This window comes from Rhinoderma darwinii, chromosome 5 (assembly GCF_050947455.1).
Source record: "Rhinoderma darwinii isolate aRhiDar2 chromosome 5, aRhiDar2.hap1, whole genome shotgun sequence".
Taxonomy (NCBI): domain Eukaryota; kingdom Metazoa; phylum Chordata; class Amphibia; order Anura; family Rhinodermatidae; genus Rhinoderma; species Rhinoderma darwinii.
The window spans coordinates 256,194,096-256,217,477 of NC_134691.1; the positions used below are offsets into that span (position 1 = coordinate 256,194,096).

At 47.2% G+C, this 23,382-nt stretch overlaps 1 protein-coding gene across 3 annotated transcripts in view; it reads right to left on the bottom strand.

Moving 5' to 3' along the window:
- Nucleotides 1-23,382, bottom strand: part of LOC142651860 (epidermal growth factor receptor-like) — a 284,853-nt gene that overhangs the window by 129,689 nt on the left and 131,782 nt on the right. For all 3 annotated transcript variants that reach the window (XR_012847722.1, XM_075827065.1, XM_075827066.1), the window contains 2 exons: nt 22,878-22,968; nt 1,163-1,230 (listed from right to left, as the gene is read on the bottom strand). Coding sequence is in view for 2 of the 3 variants with exons in the window: in XM_075827065.1 (XP_075683180.1) it covers nt 1,163-1,230; nt 22,878-22,968 (159 nt within the window). In the remaining variant the exon portion in view is untranslated. The remainder of the gene's footprint in view (nt 1-1,162; nt 1,231-22,877; nt 22,969-23,382) is intronic.

The window sequence follows — 23,382 nt, forward strand, 5'->3', positions numbered from 1 at the left end:
CAACCTCTTCTTGTTGATCTCACTGCTGCATGACTTTGTGGGCCAGACAGTAGACACCAGGTGTTGCGGTAGCATCTGATAATGGAACACCAAGGCCTGAGCAAACTGTCGTGGAAAAGCCTCTGGGTAGGGTGTTAACCCACTGCCTGCCTCACTATCGGATTTGTCTTAGGGCAAAATTGGGGGGACAAAATCGAAGGGAAAATTTGTTTGTTTTTTTATACCTTAAAAAAACTTTCACACGGGTATTTATTTTGCAAAGGTTGTGTTCCCAGAGTAGTTTCTGATAGCAACAGCTGACAGCTTGCAGATAACATTCCGAAGTGTGGTACAAAATCATAGGGCAGAAGCATAGGCATAAAAATCAAAGGTGAGGACTGGCAAATTTCATGCAATAAGGGAACACACATAAGAGTCATGACACACAGCGATCAGAAAGCTAAATCAGAAATGACATCTTTACACACTAAGGCCAAGTTCACACTTGCGTTGTACAATTCATTACTCTGATCTGTTTTTAGATCAGAAAGAGAATAAAAATGGATCCGTTAAAAATCCAATTGAAATCAATGGGATTTTTAATTGCATCCCTTAGCGTCCGTTATGTTAGGGGTCCATTTTTTTGACAGGGGTAAAAGTATAGAGTACAGGACATTCTCTCTGTTCCAAAGAACGGATGTCTAACGGATGGGTTATTTTTGTCATTGGTGTCAATGTAAAACAGATACAACCAGATTGCCAGCCGTTTGCATCCGTTATTTTGATTTCAATGGGATTTTTAACGGTTCCATTTTTATCCTTATTCCGATCTAAAAACTAAATCAGAGAAACGGATTATACAACGCAAGTGTTAACTTAGCTCAACAGGAACTTTGGAATATTGTTGCTCAGGAAAAGTGAAGGTGAAGTTTAAATAATTGAAGATGCTCAGTCATGGAGGCTGCACATTTCCCAATAGTGGCCAGGAGACGGCCAAGAGCAGAAGCAAGGCCAGAAGTAGAGCCAGTAGCAGGGCGTCAGGTAGCAGAGAGGGACGTTAGCTACGTGAGTGGTCAGTTTCCCATCACAATTACTGTCATTTTGTTTAACATAAACTTCAAACTAAAATAAAAGCAAATAAAGCAGTAATTCATGATAAAGACCCTGCACTATATGAACTTACCTTTTTTATCATGTGTAGTATTAAAGACTTGCAGTTTAGGTCTGTCCAGTTTGGATGTGACATTAATACTGTCATGAAAATAGAAAATAATTTCAATTTAAGCAATACATATATATGTATTAATATAAGAATGAATACTTTTATTTCATTTTCTTTGAAAAGAATTACTAGTCTTAATCAGAATCCCATTCTCTTTAGCTTGTACTCTATACAATGTCTAAAACAGTCTTTTGAAGATTTATAAATCGATGTACTGTACAAGACAGCTATCACAATTTCCCTAGTAGAAGAAGAAGGTATTGAAACCTTTACAAAGCTCCTACATAGATAATTCACACCTTCTCTTCTGCAGAATAATTTAAAATTTACCACCAAGTAAATGTTTCCAGTATAGCCAAAAATGCCAATTATTGCATCTCTCCTTCATTTCAGTGTTACCTGGAACTCAGCAGCAGCTTTCTCAGGGGTATCCTGCTATCTTGTTGCATAACAAGCGATCTGTCACAGGTAGCCTTTGCTGGGTAGATTTATATCTTCGCAAATCTCTGGCACAGGAAGAGGGATTTTCATTGGCCACTCATGCTGCTTTCCACTAGTAGTAGAGGAGAACCATGCAAGAATGGCTGGCCTCAGGTTTGTGTGTGACACAAGCGCATCAGCTACCCCTGCTAAATGGGGTGCCTTAGCAACACCAGTTGTGACCAGTGGAAAACCTCTTATTAATTGCATAGCACTGTTAGTAAATTAAAACCTAGGGACTATTGTATGTTAGTATTATTTGAGCACAGTGTGTGTAAAGGATCTGCCAGGCACTACGTCTGGGTATACTCCCAGGATTAATCAGTCGACACCTGAGGCCAGACCTCTGAGACTGACACCTGCTCCCACCAATCAGGGTGGCAGGCTCAGGAGTGGGAGAGCCTATCGCGGCCTGGTCAGTCAGAGTTAGCTCCGCCCCCTGTCCATTTATACCTGCCGTTTTCTCTTCCTCCTTGCTTGTTATTCTTCTTGGATTCCTGGCCCCACTGCTGCCTTGCTCCAGCCTGCTTCTGCCGTGCTTCTGCCTTGCTTCAGTTCCGTTTATCCTGCGTTGCTCTGCCCCTGGCTTGCTTCTGCTCCGTGCTCCCGTTTGTATACTCCACTACTTCCTGACTCTGACTGGCTCATTCACCGCTCCGTTTCCTCACGGCGTTCCGTGGGCTACTGTATTCCCTTGCGTGTTCCCTGTTTGTACTCCCTTGCACTTAGACAGCGTAGGGGCCGCCGCCAAGTTGTACCCCGTCGCCTTGGGCGGGTCGTTGCAAGTAGGCAGGGACAGGGCGGTGGGTAGATTAGGGCTCACTTGTTCCCTTCACCTCCTTCCTGCCATTACATAATAACAAGCCCTTACCTAGTCTACCATTTCTTCTACGATGACGCTATCATGGACCCCCTTGAGACCCTGACCCAGCAGATGCAGGGCCTCTCCCTACAGGTCCAGGCCCTGGCTCAGAGGGTCAATCAGTCTGACGCTGCCTTTGTAGTACCCCTCACCTCACCTTTAGTACCCAACCTCAAGTTACCTGACCGGTTCTCAGGGGACCGTAAGACTTTTCTCTCCTTCCGGGAGAGTTGCAGACTTTATTTCCGCCTAAGACCTCACTCCTCAGGTTCCGAGAACCAGCGGGTGGGTATCATTATATCCCGACTCCAGGAAGGGCCCCAAGAGTGGGCCTTCTCCTTGGCTCCTGACGCCCCTGAACTTTCCTCCGTTGATCGGTTTTTCTCTGCCCTCGTTCTCATTTACGACGTGACTGACAGGACTGCGTTAGCCGAGAGTCAGCTGGTGACCTTACGTCAGGGTGGGAGACCTGTTGAGGAATACTGTTCTGATTTTAGAAAGTGGTGCGTAGCTTCTCGGTGGAACGACCCGGCCCTAAAGTGCCAGTTTAGGTTAGGATTATCTGACACCCTGAAGGATCTGCTGGTTAGCTACCCCTCTTCTGACTCCCTAGACCAGGTTATGGCCCTAGCAGTACGACTAGACCGACGTCTCAGGGAACGTCAGCTTGAACGTTTCAATGTTTTCCCCTCTGACTGCCCTGCGATTCCCCCCGAGGTCCCGTCTCCTCGCTCTTCCACGGAGGACTCGGAGGTACCTATGTAACTCGGGGCCTCCATGTCCCCTCGACAACGTAGAGAGTTTTGCAGGAAGAATGGTCTCTGCTTCTATTGTGGGGACGACAAGCATCTACTGAACACCTGTCCCAGGTGCAAGAATAAGCAGCCGGAAAACTTCCGCGCCTAAGTGATCATCGGGGAGGTCACTTGGGCGCACAGGTATTTCCCGTTAATACTAAACGCAATAAGATTTTGCTTCCCTTTCAGGTCTCGTTTGCTGGCCGGTCTGCCACTGGCAGTGCCTTCGTGGATTCGGGCTCATCTGCTAATATCATGTCTGTGGAATTTGCTATGTCTCTAAAAATGCCTTTTATTGATTTACCTTATCCTATCCCGGTAGTGGGTATCGACTCCACTCCTCTTGCTAATGGTTATTTTACTCAGCATACTCCTGTTTTTGAACTCCGTGTTGGCTCCATGCATTTGGAGCAGTGCTCTGTACTGGTGATGCAGGGATTTATCGTCCGATCTGGTATTAGGTCTTCCCTGGTTGCAGCTGCATAATCCCACGTTTGATTGGAATACTGGGGATCTCACCAAATGGGGTAGTGATTGCCTGATGTCATGTCTTTCGGTTAACTCTATTTCTCCCCGGGAGGAGGTAAACACGCTTCCTGAGTTTGTTCAGGACTTCGCTGATGTGTTTTCTAAGGAGGCCTCCGAGGTGTTGCCCCCTCATAGAGATTACGATTGCGCCATCGATTTGGTGCCTGGTGCCAAGCTTCCTAAGGGGAGGGTATTTAATCTTTCATGACCTGAACGTAAAGCTATGAGGGAGTATATCCAAGAATGCCTGGCCAAGGGTTTCATTCGCCCCTCGACTTCTCCTGTAGGTGCTGGCTTCTTCTTCGTGGGGAAGAAGGATGGTGGTCTTAGGCCGTGCATTGATTATCGGAACTTGAATAAGGTCACAGTAAGGAACCAGTATCCCCTTCCTTTGATTCCGGATCTTTTTAATCAGGTTCAGGGGGCCCAATGGTTCTCTAAGTTCGATCTACGGGGGGCATATAACCTTATCCGCATCAAAGAGGGGGATGAGTGGAAAACTGCGTTCAACACGCTCGAAGGTCATTTCGAATACCTAGTCATGCCCTTTGGGTTGTGTAATGCCCCTGCCGTCTTCCAGAATTTTATTAATGAAATTCTGAGAGATTACCTGGGTAATTTTCTTGTAGTGTACCTTGATGACATACTGGTGTTTTCCAAGGACTGGTCCTCGCACGTGGAGCATGTCAGGAAGGTCCTCCAGGTCCTTCGGGAAAATAATCTGTTTGCGAAGACCGAAAAATGTGTGTTTGGGGTACAGGAGATACCATTTTTAGGTCAAATCCTCACTCCTCATGAATTCCGCATGGACCCTGCCAAGGTTCAGGCTGTGGCGGAATGGGTCCAACCTGCCTCCCTGAAGGCGCTACAGTGTTTTTTGGGGTTCGCTAACTATTACAGGAGATTTATTGCCAACTTCTCGGTCGTCGCTAAGCCTCTTACGGACCTCACTCGCAAGGGTGCTGATGTCCTCCATTGGCCCCCTGAGGCCGTCCAGGCTTTTGAGACCCTCAAGAAGTGCTTTATCTCGGCCCCCGTGCTGGTTCAGCCCAACCAAAGGGAGCCATTTATTGTGGAGGTTGACGCGTCCGAGGTGGGAGTGGGGGCCGTCTTGTCCCAGGGTACCAGCTCCCTCACCCATCTCCGCCCCTGTGCTTACTTCTCTAGGAAGTTTTCGCCCACGGAGTGTAACTATGATATTAGCAACCGCAAACTTTTAGCCATTAAATGGGCTTTTGAAGAGTGGCGTCACTTCTATGAGGGGACCAGACACCAGGTAACGGTCCTTACTGACCACAAGAATCTGGTTTTCCTAGAATCTGCCCGGAGGCTTAATCCTAGACTAGCTCGTTGGGCACTGTTCTTTACCAGATTTAATTTCTTGGTTACCTATAGGGCTGGGTCCAAAAATATTAAGGCTGATGCACTGTCACGTAGTTTTATGGCTAATCCTCCTTCTGAGAAGGATCCTGCTTGTATTTTACCCCCTGGTATAATTGTTTCTGCCACTGATTCTGATTTAGCCTCTGACATCGCGGCTGATCAAGGTTCAGCTCCCGGGAACCTCCCTGGGGACAAACTGTTTGTCCCCCTGCAATACCGGCTAAGGGTACTCAGGGAAAACCATGACTCCGCTCTATCTGGTCATCCAGGCATCTTGGGTACCAAACTCCTCATTACCAGAAACTATTGGTGACCTGGGTTGCCTAAAGACGTTAGGGCTTACGTCGCCGCTTGTGAGGTCTGTGCTAGGTCCAAGACCCCTAGGTCCCGACCTGCGGGCTTACTACGTTCCTTGCCCATTCCCCAGAGACCTTGGACCCATATCTCCATGGATTTTATCACCGATTTGCCTCCATCTCAGGGCAAGTCGGTGGTGTGGGTGGTAGTAGACCGCTTCAGCAAGATGTGCCACTTTGTGCCCCTTAAGAAACTACCTAACGCCAAGACGTTAGCTTCTTTGTTTGTGAAACACATTTTGCGTCTCCATGGGGCCCCAGTCAATATAGTTTCGGACAGAGGGGTACAATTTGTTTCCTTATTTTGGAGAGCTTTTTGTAAAAAGTTGGAGATTGATCTATCCTTCTCCTCCGCCTTCCATCCCGAAACTAATTGTCAAACGGAAAGGACTAACCAATCCCTGGAACAATATTTAAGGTGTTTCATTTCTGACTGTCAATTTGATTGGGTCTCATTCCTTCCCCTCGCCGAATTTTCCCTGAATAACCGGGTCAGTAACTCGTCAGGGGTCTCCCCGTTTTTCTGTAATTTCGGGTTTAATCCTAGGTTCTCCTCCGTTTCCCCTGGTTGTTCCAATAATCCCGAGGTAGAGGACGTTCATCGGGAACTGTGCACAGTCTGGGCCCAGGTTCAGAAGAACCTAGAGGCGTCCCAGAGCGTACAAAAGATTCAGGCTGATTGTAGACGTTCTGCTAACCCCCGGTTTGTCGTCGGGGATCTGGTGTGGTTGTCGTCGAGGAACTTGCGCCTTAAGGTCCCGTCCAGGAAGTTTGCTCCCCGATTTATTGGACCTTATAAGGTCATTGAAGTCCTCAACCCTGTATCCTTCCGTCTGGAGCTGCCCCCATCCTTTCGCATACACGACGTCTTCCATGCCTCCCTCCTGAAACACTGCTCCCCGTCCTGGTCCCCCTCGAATAAACCTCCTGTTCCCGTTCTCACCCCTGAGGGGGTGGAATTCGAGGTGGCCAAGATTGTGGACAGTAGGATGATCCAGGGCTCCCTCCAGTACCTGGTCCATTGGAGAGGATACGGGCCGGAGGAGAGGACTTGGGTACCTGCTCGAGATGTTCACGCTGGGGTATTGATCAGGAGGTTCCACCTTCTCTTCCCCACTAAACCGGGTCCTCTTAGTAAGGGTCCGGTGGCCCCTCATAAAAGGGGGAGTACTGTAAAGGATCTGCCAGGCACTACGTCTGGGTATACTCCCAGGATTAATCAGTCGACACCTGAGGCCAGACCTCTGAGACTGACACCTGCTCCCACCAATCAGGGTGGCAGGCTCAGGAGTGGGAGAGCCTATCGCGGCCTGGTCAGTCAGAGTTAGCTCCGCCCCCTGTCCATTTATACCTGCCGTTTTCTCTTCCTCCTTGCTTGTTATTCTTCTTGGATTCCTGGCCCCACTGCTGCCTTGCTCCAGCCTGCTTCTGCCGTGCTTCTGCCTTGCTTCAGTTCCGTTTATCCTGCGTTGCTCTGCCCCTGGCTTGCTTCTGCTCCGTGCTCCCGTTTGTATACTCCACTACTTCCTGATCCTGACTGGCTCATTCACCGCTCCGTTTCCTCGCGGCGTTCCGTGGGCTACTGTATTCCCTTGCGTGTTCCCTGTTTGTACTCCCTTGCACTTAGACAGCGTAGGGACCGCCGCCAAGTTGTACCCCGTCGCCTAGGGCGGGTCGTTGCAAGTAGGCAGGGACAGGGCGGTGGGTAGATTAGGGCTCACTTGTTCCCTTCACCTCCTTCCTGCCATTACAGTGTGGTGATATTTACTTAGGCATTGTGGGACACTGCCGCTTAGGCAGTGTACAGTATATTATTTGTGCAGTGTATGGTGGTGACGGCTGAACTGTATAGCATGTTATTGAGCCAACTGTATAAAAGTGTTATTTAGCCAACATTTGCCACTGTACGGTACTGATAACTAGGCACTGTTTGGTATGGTTATTTGTACCTATATAACAAACCACCATATGGGGAAGGGTGCCAACAAAAAGTAGCACACCGGGCAACATAAAGACACCCCTGAGTGCACAGACTATCAAGAGTTTAACGGTGTTATGTGGGGACCAAAATTTATTAGCAGTGTACTCACTGCAGTATGTGAGTACACTCGCTAATATACATTCCGGTCTAGTTGCACAGCCTTCTTTGATGACGATACAACTCTTCGTCGTGGGACTGACCCCGCTGTACTCCATGTACAAGCAGTAGCAGTAGTACAGCGATCACATAGAGTACAGCAGGGTCGGTCATGTGACAAAGAGTCGTATCGTCATCAAAGAAGGCTGTGCAATTAGACTTCTGGTCCCCCTGTAGCGGGGGGACCAGAATCAGAATATATGAAAATCTCAGAATCAGTTCGACGGGGGAACAAAATGTATATTACTGAGTGCACTCACAAACTGCAGTAAGTAAACTGCTAATAATTTTTGGTCTCCACATAACCCCTTTAAATTTATGCCTTAAGTTACTGTATATAGTGTTTTTTTTAAATCTAACCATTTTTTAAAACAATGGTGGTTTTCGTACCAAAACCTATTCCTATTTCCACTCGATAAAAAATGTGCCTAAAAAATCAACTACTGTGTATAAAAAACTACTGTACAAAAAGTGATGATTTTGAAAATGAAAGTACTGTGATGTGTGAAAGTTTTGAGGGGGAAAAAAAACTATCCTTCAGAATTAGTTGGCGGAGCAATGGAGGAGGTAAGAAAAATAGATAAAAAGAAAATAATTAGCTGATAATATGTTGGAAACAATGTTACCTTTCAAAACTAACCTCTAGAATTTGGTGAGGAAAATTTTAGAGCAAAACCGGCATATAGGGGTACGTGGACCCATTGGGCCGTACCACCTTGATAGTATGGCAGCTGGCCAACAGGACACAGGTCACAGTCTATAGTTCGTATAGGTGTACCTGTGGTAGCTCAGACAGTAGCAAGACATGCTCACCTGGGACTAAGCAGCAGGCAGGAGCCAGGCATGGTGAAGCAGGACAGGCAGGCTACTCAGTGCAGCACGGCTCCAACTCAATACGGCACTTGACCAGGATAGCACAGGATACAGGTTACAGGTAGCAGGAACGGGAAACACTGGGAACTGGAAAACACTTACGAGACCATTCGCATAGACAGACTAGGGTAACAACAACAAAGTTCAGGCATTGCAGGGAGGGGCACAGCCCTTCTTTTAGTCCAGGGTGCTCTCGGAGCAATCAGCCAATCTCCCACCTGTGTGCGCTCTGGCTCCTTAAGTCTGGACTGAGCTCGCAAGCTCATCCTGGTGGTCACTGTGGAACAGGACGGCCGCATGTGCAGACATCTCTGGAGAGAAGGGCGTCGACCGGATGGAAAGAGTTCATGGTCAGCGACCACGGATTTTACAGTATCCCCCCCTCTTACGCCCCCTCCTCTTGGAACCAGAACGAGAGAGACATTTCTTAATGAGGGTAGGAGAATTGAGATTCTCTTCTGGCTCCCAGGACCTCTCTTCTGGTCCAAACCCCTTACAATCTACTAAATAAAAGGTTCTTCCTCTTACTTTTTTAGTGTCCAGGATCTCCTTAACCTCAAAAGTATCTGATAAACCGCTGGAAGCCACTGCAGGAGTGGAAGTCTTGGAGTAGCGGTTCAAGATTACAGGCTTCAGCAGGGAGACATGGAAGGAGTTGGGGATCTTGAGGGTAGGAGGCAGCTGAAGCTTCTAGGAGACAGGGTTGATTTGTCGCAAAATCTCGAAGGGTCCGAGGAACTTGGGGGCAAACTTATATGGCACCCTCAACCGGATATTCCTGGAGGACAACCAAACCTTGGTGCCTGGAAGAAACTGGGGAGGCTCTCGTCTTCTTGTGTCTACCTTCTTTTTCATGCGGTCGACCTCCAACAGAATAGAAGATCGGGTCCGCTGCCAGATTTGTAGAAAGTACCTGAACGTAGAGTTGGCTGCAGGCACCTCGGACGTAGTGGAAACAGGGAGAGGTATTCGTGGGTGTTGGCCATAGACAATGAAGAATGGGCTAAAGGCGGTGGACTCACTAGTGTGGTTGTTGTAGTAGAACTCAGCCCAAGGAAGCAGCTGCACCCAGTCATCATGCTGCCTGGAGATAAAGTGTCTGTAATGATGGGGGTAGGGAAACAGACAAGTGAGCCCTAATCTACCCGCCACTCAGTCCCTGCCTACTTGCAACGACCCGCCCTAAGCGACAGGGTACAACTGGGCGACAGTCCCTACGCTCAATAAGTGCACGACGGACAAACAGACAAGGGTACACAGAAGCTAAGGGCAATGGGGCAGTTGCCCACGGCAACACCGTGAGCAACAAGAGTGGTGAACGAGCCGAGTCAAACCAGGAGTGTACGAGGTACCAAACGCAGAGCAGGAGAGTAGTGAACAAGCCGAGTCAAAGCAGGAGTGTATGAGGTATCAAACGCAGAGCAGGAGAGTAGTCAGTAAGCCAGAGTCAGTATGAAGCAGGGACAAATAGTACAAGAAGCTGCAGCAGGGCCAGGAAACCAAATGAGAAGAATCACAAGCAAGGAGGAACAGGAAAGGCAGGTATAAATAGACAGAGGGCGGGAGCTAGCTCAGTCTGGCCAGGCTGTGATAGGCTCTCCCACTCCTAAGCCTGCCACCCTGAGTGGTGGAAGATGGAGTCAGTCTCACAGACAAAGAAGCAGGTGCAGACTGATTACCTATGGGCGTTGACACAGAAGCTGTGCCTGGCAGATCCTTTACAGTACCCCCCCTTTTATGAGGGGCCACCGAACCCTTTCTAGGTGGACCTGGTTTATTGGGGAAACGAAGATGGAACCTCCTGACCAATACCCCAGCGTGAACATCCCGGGCGGGTACCCAAGTCCTCTCCTCAGGCCCGTATCCTCTCCAATGGACCAGGTACTGGAGGGAGCCTTGGACCATCTTGCTGTCCACAATCTTGACCACCTCGAATTCTACCCCCTCAGGGGTGAGAACGGGGACAGGAGGTTTCCTCGAGGGAGCCAAGGACAGGGAGCAGCGTTTAAGGAGGGAGGCATGAAACACGTCGTGTACTCGAAAAGATGGGGGCAACTCCAGTCGGAAGGAGACAGGATTGAGGAATTCAATGACCTTGTACGGCCCTATAAACCGGGGAGCAAACTTCTTGGACGGGACTTTAAGGCGCTAGTTCTTAGACGATAGCCACACCAGATCCCCGACCATAAACAAGGGGTTAACAGAACGTCTTCTATCTGCCTGAGTTTTTTGTATGCTCTGGGACGCCTCTAGGTTCTTCTGAACCTGGGCCCAGACTGTGCACAGTTCCCGATGAACGACCTCTACCTCGGGATTGTTGGAACTACCAGGTGAAACGGAGGAGAACCGTGGATTAAACCCAAAATTATAGAAAAAGGGGGAGACCCCTGACGAGTTACTGACCCGGTTATTAAGGGAAAATTCGGCGAGGGGAATGAATGAGACCCAATCATATTGACAGTCAGAGATAAAACACCTTAAATATTGTTCTAGAGACTGATTAGTCCTCTCAGTTTGGCCATTAGTTTCAGGATGGAAGGCAGAGGAGAAGGACAGATCAATCTCCAACTTTTTACAGAAGGCTCTCCAAAACAATGAAACAAATTGTACCCCTCTGTCAGAAACAATATTGACAGGGACCCCATGGAGACGCAGGATGTGTTTGACAAACAAGGTAGCTAACGTCTTAGCATTGGGTAGTTTCTTGAGGGGCACAAAGTGGCACATTTTACTGAAGCGGTCTGCTACAACCCACACCACCGACTTGCCTTGAGATGGAGGTAAATCGGTGATAAAATCCATGGAGATATGGGTCCAAGGTCTCTGGGGAATGGGCAAAGAACGTAGTAAGCCCGCTGGTCGGGACCTGGGAGTCTTGGACCTAGCACAAACTTCACAAGCGGCAACGTAGGCCTTAACGTCTTTAGGCAACCCAGGCCAGCAATAGTTTCTGGCAATGAGGTGCTTGGTACCCAGGATGCCTGGATGACCAGATAGTGCGGAGTCATGATTTTCCCTAAGTACCCTTAGCCGGAATTACAGGGGAACAAACAGCTTGTTCTCAGGAAGGTTCCTGGGAGCTGAACCTTGATCAGCCGCAATTTCGGAGACTAAATCAGAATCAATAGAGGAAATGATTATACCTGGAGGCAAAATACAAGCAGGATCTTCCTCCGAAGGAGGGCTAGCCATGAAGCTATGCGACAGTGCATCAGCCTTAATATTTTTAGACCCAGCCCTATAGGTAACCAAAAAGTTGAATCTGGTAAAAAATAACGCCCATCAAGCTTGTCTCGGGTTTAGCCTCCGGGCAGATTCTAGGAAAACCAGATTCTTGTGGTCGGTAAGGACCGTTACCTGGTGCCTAGCCCCTTCCAGGAAGTGACGCCACTCTTCAAATGCCCATTTAATGGCTAAGAGTTCGCGGTTGCCAATATCATAGTTACTCTCAGTGGGCGAAAACTTCCTGGAGAAGTAGGCACAGGGACGGAGATGGGTGAGGGACCTGGTACCCTGGGACAAGACAGCCCCCACTCCCACCTCGGACGCGTCAACCTCCACAATAAATGGCTCCATTTGGTTGGGCTGAACCAGCACCGGGGCCGAGATAAAGCACTTTTTAAGGATCTCAAAAGCCTGGACAGCCTCAGGAGGCCAGTGGAGGAGATCAGCACCTTTGCGAGTGAGGTCCGTAAGAGGCTTAGCGATGACCGAGAAGTTAGCGATAAATCTCCTGTAATAATTAGCGAACCCCAGGAAGCACTGTAACGCCTTCAGGGAGGCAGGTTGGACCCATTCCGCCACAGCCTGGACCTTGGCGGGGTCCATGCGGAATTCATGAGGAGTGAGGATTTGACCCAAAAATGGTATCTCCTGCACCCCAAACACACATTTTTCGGTCTTCACAAACAGTTTGTTTTCCCGAAGGACCTGGAGCACCTTCCTGACGTGCTCAATGTGGGAGGACCAGTCCTTGGAAAACACAAGTATGTCATCAAGGTACACTACCAGAAATACCCCCAGGTAATCTCTTAAAACCTCATTTATGAAATTCTGGAAGACCGCAGGAGCATTAAACAACCCAAAGGGCATGACGAGGTATTCGAAATGACCTTCGGGCGTGTTAAACGCAGTCTTCCACTCATCCCCCTCTTTGATGCGGATAAGGTTATACGCCCCCCGTAGATCAAACTTAGAGAACCATTGGGCCCCCTGAACCTGATTAAAGAGATCAGAAATCAAAGGAAGGGGATACTGGTTGCTTACAGTGACCTTATTCAAGTTAAGGTAGTCAATGCATGGCCTAAGACCACCATCCTTCTTCTCTACGAAGAAGAAGCCAGCACCTACCGGAGAAGTAGAGGGGTGAATGTAACCCTTGGCCAGGCATTCCTGGATATACTCTCTCATGGCTTCACGCTCGGGACAAGAGAGATTAAATATCCTACCCTTAGGGAGCTTAGCTACTGGTACCAAATCGATAGCGCAATCGTATTCTCTATGAGGAGGTAACTCTTCGGAGGCCTCCTTAGAGAAAACATCAGCGAAGTCCTGAACAAACTCAGGTAGCGTGTTCACCTCCTCAGGGGGAGAAATAGAATTAACAGAAAAACATGACGTCAAGCATTCATTACCCCATTTGGTAAGATCCCCAGTATTCCAGTCAAACGTGGGATTATGCAACTGCAACCAGGGAAGGCCTAAAACCAAATCGGATGATAATCCCTGCATCAACAGTACAGAGCACTGCTCCAAATGCATAGAGCAAACAAGGAGTTCAAAAACAGGGGTATGCTGTGTAAAATAACCATTAGCAAGAGGAGTGGAGTTGATACCCACTACCGGGACAGGTTTAGGCAAATCAATCAAAGGCATAGCTACAGACATAGCAAATTCCACAGACATGATATTAGCAGAAGACCCTGAATCAACGAAGGCACTGCCGGTATCAGACCTACCACCAAAAGAGACCTGAAAGGGAAGCAAGATTTTATTACGTTTCATATTTACGGGAAATACCTGTACGCCCAAGTGACCTCCCCAATGATCACTTAGGCGCGGAAGTTTTCTGGCTGCTTATTCCTACGCCTAGGACAGTTGTTCACTTGATGCTTGTCATCCTCACAATAGAAGCAGAGACCATTCTTCCTGCGGAACTCTCTACGTTGTTGGGGGGACACGGAGGCACCGAGTTGCATAGGTACCTCCGAGTCTTCCGTGGAAGAACGAAGCAATGGAATCTTGGGAGGCATCGTGGGGGAGTCAGAGGAGAAAACACAAAAACGTTCAAGTTGTCGTTCCCTGAGACATCGGTCAAGTCGTACCGCTAAAGCCATAACCTGATCTAGGGAGTCAGAAGAGGGATAGCTAACTAGCAGGTCTTTCAGGGCGTTCGACAGACCCAACCTAAACTGGCACCTTAAGGCAGGGTCATTCCACCGAGAAGCTACACACCACTACCTAAAGTCAGAACAATACTCCTCAACAGGCCTCTTACCCTGACGTAAGGTCACCAGCTGAATCTCGGCAAAGGCAGTCTTGTCAGTCTCGTCATAAATGAGTCCGAGAGCAGAAAAGAAAAGATCAACAGATTAAAAGTTCAGGGGCGTCAGGAGCCAAGGAGAAGGCCCATTCTTGGGGCCTGTCCTGGAGCCGGGACATAATTATACCCACGCGCTGGCTCTCAGAACCTGAGGAGTGGGGCTTTAAGCGAAAATAGAGCCTACAACTTTCCCGAAAGGAGAGAAAAGTCTTCCGGTCCCCTGAGAACCGGTCAGGCAACTTGAGGTGGGGTTCAAGAGGTGAGGTGAGGGCCACTACCATAGTAGCATCAGGTTGGTTGACCCTCTGAGCCAGGGCCTGGACCTGTAGGGAGAGACCCTGCATTTGTTGAGCCAGGGTCTCAAGGGGGTCCATAGTAGTGTCAGGGACCAGGGTAGACTAGGTATATGGGCTTGTGATTATGTAATGATGGGGGTAGGGAAACAGACAAGTGAACCCTAATCTACCCGCCACTCAGTCCCTGCCTACTTGCAACGACCTGCCCTAAGCGACGGGGTACAACTGGGCGACAGTTCCTATGCTCAATAAGTGCACGACGGACAAACAGACAAGGGTACACAGAAGCTAAGGGCAATGGGGCAGTTGCCCACGGCAACACCGTGAGCAACAAGAGTAGTGAACGAGCCGAGTCAAACCAGGAGTGTACGAGGTACCAAACGCAGAGCAGGAGAGTAGTGAACAAGTCGAGTCAAACCAGGAGTGTACGAGGTATCAAACGCAGAGCAGGAGAGTAGTCAGTAAGCCAGGGTCAGTATGAAGCAGGGACAAATAGTACAAGAAGCTGCAGCAGGGCCAGGAAACCAAACGAGAAGAATCACAAGCAAGGAGGAACAGGAAAGGCAGGTATAAATAGACAGAGGGCGGGAGCTAGCTCAGTCTGGCCAGGCTGTGATAGGCTCTCCCACTCCTAAGCCTGCCATCCTGAGTGGTGGAAGATGGAGTCAGTCTCACAGACATAGAAGCAGGTGCAGACTGATTACCTATGGGCTTTGACACAGAAGCTGTGCCTGGCAGATCCTTTACAGTGTCGTAGATAGTTCTCCATAATCTGATTAATTCTCTCTACTTGACCATTGGACTGGGGATGGTAGGCTGAGGAAAAGTCCAACTTCACACCGAGGTGTCCGCAGAGAGCTCTCCAGAACTTTGAGGTGAACTGAATCCCCTGATTCGACACAATATGCAGAGGCAAGCCATACAAATGGAAGATGTGTTGGATGAAGAGATTGGCCAGTTGAGAAGCAGAAGGTGGGCCGGTCAGTGGAACAAAATTAACCATCTTGGAGATTCTGTCCACCAACACTTAGACCGTACTGCATCCAGCAGAGGGAGGCAGATCCGTAACAAAGTCCATAGCAATATGTTGCCAGGGGCATCAGGCACAGGCAGTGGCTGGAGCAAGCCAGCCGGCTTGGAGTGGGCAACTTTATTTGCTGCACACACCGTGCAGGAGGAGACAAAGTCTGTGATATCTTTGGGCAGCGTGGGCAACCAGAACAGTTGGGCAATCAGGTTTTGGGTCTTACGGGCACCCGCGTGACCTGTCAGTTTGGAACTGTGTCCCCAGTGGAGGATTCTTCTTCTGTCTGCCAGACGCACAAAAGTTCTTCCCGGGGGAATGTCTCTAAGTTGCAGAGGGTTCACAGGGATGATGCAGGATGGATCGATAATATTCTGTGTAGGCTTCATAGTGTCCTCTGTCTCGAACGACCTGGACATGGCATCGGCCCTCACATTCTTGTCGGCTGGACAGTAGTGGAGCTCAAACTGGAACCGGGCAAAGAACAGTGACCACCTGGCCTGACGGGGATTCAGTTGTTGGGCCGTTTGAAGATAGGTGACGTTCTTGAGGTCCATGATATCTCCTCTCCTCCAGAGACAATTTGATGGCCAGTTACTCCCGATCCCCAATCGAGTAGTTGCGTTCTGCGGAAGAGAAGAGTTTAGAGTAATAGCCACGTACCATTGTCTTCCCCTTGGAACCTCTCTGGAACAGGAGTGCACCAGCACCGACAGAGGAGGCATCCACCTCCAACGAGAACTGCCGACATACATCTGGATGATGGAGGATAGAGGCTGACGTGAAGGCACTTTTCAGGCTATTAAAAGTGGATTCTGCCTCAGGAGTCCACACCTTAGTGTCCAAATCGGGGGTCAACACTGCCAGGAGGTATAGCCGGCGGACCTGTACTGCCAGGAGGTGTAGTAGGAGGAATGGCAGTTTGCACCTCCAGCTGATGTGCAATAATGTTCAATTCCTGGAGGAGTTGGTCCTGTCGAGACCGGAGGTCTAGCATATCCTCACGCATCTCCTGTGACGTTGTCATGGTCTTGGATCGACCAGCGGGGTCCATGGCATGAGCTTACTGTCACAAGGGGTACGTGGACGCACTGGGCCGTACCGCCTTGATGGTATGGCAGCTGGCCAACAGGACACAGGTCACAGTCTGTAGTTCGTATAGGTGTACCTGTGGTAGCTCAGACAGTAGCAAGACAGGCTCGGCTAGGACTAAGCAGCAGGCAGGCGCCAGGCGTGGAAGCAGGACAGGCATGGTACTAAGTGCAGCACAGCTCCAACTCAATACGGCACTTGACCAGGATAGCACAGGATACAGGTTACAGGTAGCAGGAATGGGAAACACTGGGAACTGGAAAACACTTAGGAGACCATTCACATAGACAGACTAGGGTGACGACAACAAAATTCAGGCATTGCAGGGAGGGGCACAGCCCTTCTTAAAGTCCCGGGTGCTCTGGGAGCAATCAGCTCAATCTCCCACCTTTGTGCGCTCTGGCTCCTTAAGTCTGGACTGAGCTCGCGAGCGCACCCTGGTGGTCACTGTGGAACAGGACGGCTGCATGTGCAGACATCTCTGGAGAGAAGGGCGTCGACCGGATGGAAGAAATTCGTGGTCAGCAACCACAGACGTTACAACTATTAAGTGATTAAATATTAGGCCCAATAATGCCAGTCACACCAAGAATTATATACAAAGAGATAGGACGATAAAAGATCGCCTCTTGAGAAGTCATCTAGAAGGATTTAAAAATAATAGGTATTTCTCAAAGGATTTTTTCCGTGCAGAAAATGTAAAGTGTGCAAAACCCTTAAAACAGAAAAAAACAAGAGTTTTTAACCTCTTCAAAAAATAGAGTAAAATAATTATGAAATGAAACAAATGATCGACTGCAACTCTAAAAACATTGTATATTTGCTGGAGTGCAGGTGTGGGTACCAATGTGTGGGGAGGATGGGGCAGAAACTAAAGGCAAGGCTGAATGAGCATGTTAAGTACATCAAGAAGGGGTTAATGTCTTTAAAGTAAAGTCAATTTTGTTCCAGGAGAAATCCATAGCGCATTCCAGTGCTCCAACAACTGAGGTGTTGTAATAGGAACAAGGCAATCCAGGTCTTTTGACAGTCGGAAGAACCTTTAGACCAAAGAACAATGAGAACGAGCATTCATTACAAATGATGAAGTGGGACAAGGGAAGGAAGATGCTGCAGGACATGATATTAACCATCAACCATGTGTTTGTTTGTGCAGACCTTTTACTAAACAATCCATACAGAATGGTACCCAAATGTGAGAAACAAGTATATTGAAGCTCTAACTACATTATACTGCGCTCTTCCCTATTTGTCTCCTTGACACCAACTAGAGATCCTCCAAACCCGATAGGGTCAGATTAAAAACGATATAGATGGCAGGCAAGCTTTGTTCATCATGGTTTGGAGGGTAACTGGAATTTTGGCATGTCTAAAAATATGGTGGGACATTCACTTTCTCTACACCTGTGTCTTGTACTTGCCAACTCTCACGAAATGTAAGATCTTCTGGGTGCTCCCCGTCCTCTTAAAAATATACTTAGCCCTACCCATTCTTGCCATGGCAGGCATCAGAATGTTTTCTACGGCAGCGCCGGGAATGAGGAGGATTGCAAGAATGGAGAGAAGTATCTGCACGTCTAGTACCCAAAATAAAATAGGTTAGTGGTAGGGTATTAGTTACAGTAGCTTGTGGCTCATGGCAATGGGATGTATATCTTTGTGATAGAGTCTCGCATATAATGTTGTCTCATTTCAAACTAATAAAAAAAAAAAAAAGGCTGCAAAGTCCCAAGGTGCTGTGCTGCCTCAGGTGGGGTCATCCCTATCAGTGCTGATGGCGCAGCATTGTCACGGTATCAGTTTATATCAGTGTTTAGACATATCAATAAAATGCTCTGTGTAAAGTGCTGCGATGGGTGCTATTGCACCAGCTGAATGGTGCCCTGCAGGGGAGTACTGTTCAGAGTCAACTACTGTATTCTAATTAAGGTACCTACTGGCCCGATTGACCGAAAGGCACCGCAAGGTCGTGGCTAGAGATGAGCGAACCGGGACAACCGAACCCGGTTTCAGTCCGAACATCCGGAAAAGTTCGGTTCGCAGCGAATCCGAACTTCACCGGGTTCGGCCGAACCCGTTTTGACCGAACCCGGTCAAAAATATTATACAAATCGGCAGCCACTTATCTCTATCAATCACTGATAGAGAAAAGAGGCTGCTGATTAAAAATAAAATAAAAAGCATTTCATACGTACCCGGTCGTTGTCTTGGTGACGAGTCCCTCTTCTTCCTCCAGTCCGACCTTCTTTTCTGGCGCGGCAGCCTATGATTGGCTGCAGAGGCCTCTGCAGCCTGTGATTGGCTTCAGAGGCCTCTGCAGCCTCTGATTGGCTGCAGCGGTCACATGGGCTGTATCGTCATCCAAGAAGGTCGGGCCGGATGTCGAGAGGAACGCGTCACCAAGGCAACGGCCAGGAGACCGGACTGGAGGAAGCAGAAAGTTCTTGGTAAGTATGAACGTCTTTTTTTTTTACAGGTTACTCTATATTGTGATCGGTAGTCACTGTCCAGGGTGCTGAAACAGTTACTGCCGATCAGTTAACTCTTTCAGCACCCTGGACAGTGACTATTTACTGACGTCGCCTAGCAACGCTGCCGTAATGACGGGTGCACACATGTAGCCACCCGTCATTACGGGTAATATATTTTATAATGGGAGCACGGCTCGGAAAAACGACCGGCTGCCCGTGGCCGGCCGTGCTCGGCCGTGCTCATCTCCTTAAATACTCTGTGCTGCCTTAAACTCTGTGGACAGGTCAGGATCCTTTTTCTTTTAAATGCTGCTGGAGAACCCGCTCGATCCACTATATAAGGCTGCGCTACAGTGCAGCATTTAAAAGAAACAGGATCCTGACCTGTCCATAGAGTTTAAGGCAGCACAGAGTATTTCAGGAGATGAGCGTGCAGATTCAGTGCTGCTGTGAACTCTGCTCTTACCATTACGTAGCTCAGTTGTACCTCTCCTCCACTCCTGTCCTCAATAACACCTTCACATGATTGGCAAGTCACCACGTAATGGTAAGAGCAGAGTTCACAGCAGCACAGAGTATTTCAGGAGATGAGCGTGCGGATCTTGTGCGGGGTGGTGACTTGCCAATCATGTGAAGGTGTTATTGAGGACAGGAGTGGAGGAGAGGCAACAGACTGAGCTATGTAATGGTAAGAGCAGAGTTCACAGCAGCACAAAATCTGCACGCTCCTCTCCTGAAATACTCTGTGCTGCTGTGAACTCTGCTCTTACCATTACGTAGCTCAGTCTGTTACCTCTCCTCCACTCCTGTCCTCAATAACACCTTCACATGATTGGCAAGTCACCACCCCGCACAACATCCGCACGCTCATCTCCTGAAATACTCTGTGCTGCTGTGAACTGTCTGTGTGTGTGTGTGTGTGTGTGTGTGTGTGTGTAGATGTTTGTGTGTGTGTGTGTGTGTTTGTATATGTGTGTTTGTGTATATGTGTGTATATGGGTGTGTGTTTGTGTGTTTATGTGTGTGTGTTTGTGTATATATGGGTGTGTTTGTGTATATGTGTTTGTGTATATGTTTGTGTGTATGTGTGTGTATGTGTGTGTTTGTGTATATATGGGTGTGTTTGTGTACATGTGTGTGTTTGTGTATATGTGTGTGTTTGTGTATATGTGTGTGTTTGTGTATGTGTGTTTTTGTTTGTATATGTGTTTGTGTATATGTGTTAGATCATGTATGTGTGTGTATATGTGTGTGTGTATGTGTGTTTGTGTATATCTTGTTGTGTTTGTGTATAACTGTGTATATGTGTTTGTGTATATGTGTGTGTGTGTGTGTGTGTGTGTGTGTTTGTGTGTGTGTGTGTGTGTGTGTGTGTGTGTGTGTGTGTTTGTGTGTGTGTGTGTGTGTGTGTGTGTGTGTGTGTGTGTTTGTGTATATGTGTGTGTTCGTGTATATGTGTGTGTTTGGATATGTGTGTTTTTGTTTGTATATGTGTGAGTTCGTGTATATGTGTGTGTGTTTGTTTGTGTGTGTGTGTGTGTGTGTGTGTATATATCTTGTTGTGTTTGTGTATATATGTGTGTTTGTGTATGGTTGTTTGTTTGTGTGTGCGTGCGTGTATATATGTGTGTAGGTAAGTAGAAGTATTGTTATTGTTCACATTGATAACTGTTTTTTTATGTTGTTGCAGATTTTTATGTACCGATTGGACTACGTCTTCGATTCGTTGGACTACTGCGTAGATCTACGTTTTTTCAAATTTTAATAAAATGGTTAACGAGGGTTTTGTTGGGGATTTCTTATTTCAATAAAAAAGAATTGTCTTTGTGTTTTTTTTAAAACTTTATTAGTGCCTAATGGCAGTTGGCTGATTGACAGCGTCCATTATTAAGGCGGTACTTAGTGTTAGCCGGTGCAGAGGCTAGCACTAACCACCCATTATTACCTCGGTACCCACCACCACCAGGGGTGCCGGGAAGAGCTTGGTACGATCCAGTACCCGACCATCTGTTGTGATGGTCGGGTACTGGGGCGGCCGTAGGCTGGTATTATGAGGCTGGGAAGGGCCAAAAACAGTGGACCTTCCCACCCTTGTAATGCTAGGCTGCTGCTGCTGTGTTGTATCGGGCTGGTTATAAAAATGGGGGGGACCCCCACGTCTTTTTTTTTTTTAATTTAACAAATTTAACAATAGACGGGTCCCCCACATTTTTAATAACCAGCCATATACAAACCTGTAAAAAAAAAATAAAAAAAAAAATGAAATAAAACATGTCGTAGGCTTAGATTCAGTTTAATGTGTGATACTGACTGTTATACCATGTATAGAAGCCTGCCGCGAAGTTGACTTAGATACAGGGCGCCAGCAGACAGTATCATACATGGCCATACAGACATATATACAAACAAACATACATGCAAACATACATACATATATACAAACATACATACATATATACAAGCATGCACATATATACATGCAAATATACATACATGCAAACATACACACATATATACATACATACATGCAAACTATCATACATACATACATACACACACACACACACATGAAAACATACATACATACAAACAAACATGCAAAGATACATACATACACATATACAAGCATGCACAAATATACATGCAAACATAAATACATGCAAACATAATTACATACATGCACATATATATAAACATACATGTAAACATACATGCAAAAATAAAAACATGCAAACATACATACATGCACATATATACATACATACATGCCAACATACGTACATGCCAACATACATACATGCAAACATACATGCATGCAAACATACATACAAACATGCATACATGCAAACATACATACATGCAAACATACATACATGCAAACATACATACATACATGCAAATATATACATGCAAATATACATACAAACATGCACATATATACATACATGCAAACATACATGCACATATATACATACATACATACATACATACATACATACATACATACATACATGACAACATACATACATGCCAACATACATACATACATACATACATACATACATACATGGCAACATACATACATGCCAAAAAAAATAAAAAATACGTTCATACTTACTTTCCTCCTGTCCGGCCTCCAGCGATGACGTCTCATCCATGTCGCCGCTGCAGCCTGTGATTGGCTGCGGAGGCGGTCACGTGGGATGAAGCGTCATCCCTGGAGGCCGGCCTTCTGACGTCATCCTGACGTGCGTGACCGCCACTACAGCCTGTGATTGGCTGCAGCGGCGACATGGCTGAAACATCATCGCTGGAGGCCGGACAGGAGGAAAGTAAGTATGAACGTATTATTTATTTATTTTTATTACATTAAAATTGTATTTTCCGCGCGCCGAGCATGTACTGTCAAGGTTGCTGAAAGAGTTAGTGCAGCCCATTAACTCTATCAGCACCCTGGACAGTACTATGCTCGGCGCACGGAAATTACAGGTTCGGTCCGAACTAGTTCGCTCATCTCTAGTCGTGGCTACGATACTTGCGACAACATGGTTCCTCTGGACAAATCAGGTCAGAAGGAGCTGTAATAAGAATAGAGAGCTGAATTTTCAGTAGTACCTTGAACTTCTGCCATCACTGAATAAAGAGCATCTTATAGATGTTAATTATTAAAGGGTTCTGTTTGTCTGTCGGTCTGTCTGTCTGGTCCATATGTTTTTTATTATGCTTATCTGAGTTAATATAAATATAGCTCAATTCTTTAAAATATCTTTTTTTTTTTTTTTAGACAATCAGATATATTAGCTTATATTAGTGGAGGCTAATATAGATTACTTACGTTTCCTTTTCAATTGTCAGGATATATGTTTGTTCCTTTAGAACATCATTTATAGATATTTTTTCAGATGCAAACCAATCACTTTTTTTATCTGAAAAAGTCAAATCATGAATGAGTTACTGAGTCACATCACAGGTCAGAAAAGTTGCGTATCTAGTATGCAGCGTATCTGACCTAGAACCCGCACCATATTCTATCCGAAAAACTGCACCACATTGTGGAAAGCTGCGGAAAGCAGCACTAGAAAAAAGTTCAAATTTACCCCAGCCGCAGTCATGGGGACGCGTCCCTCCGTTGTTGTGCAGTCCGGCCTCCTGGGATGACGCTGAAGCCCATGTGACCGCTGCAGCCTGTGTTTTCTGCAGCAGTTACATGAGATGAAACGTCATTCTTGGGAGCCAAGCTGGACGCAGGAGTATAGAGATCTGGGTAAGTATAGACTTTTCTTTTTTTCAGAGTTGCGATTTTTGCGGAGGAATCGCAGCTTTTCCGGCCCAAAAATCGC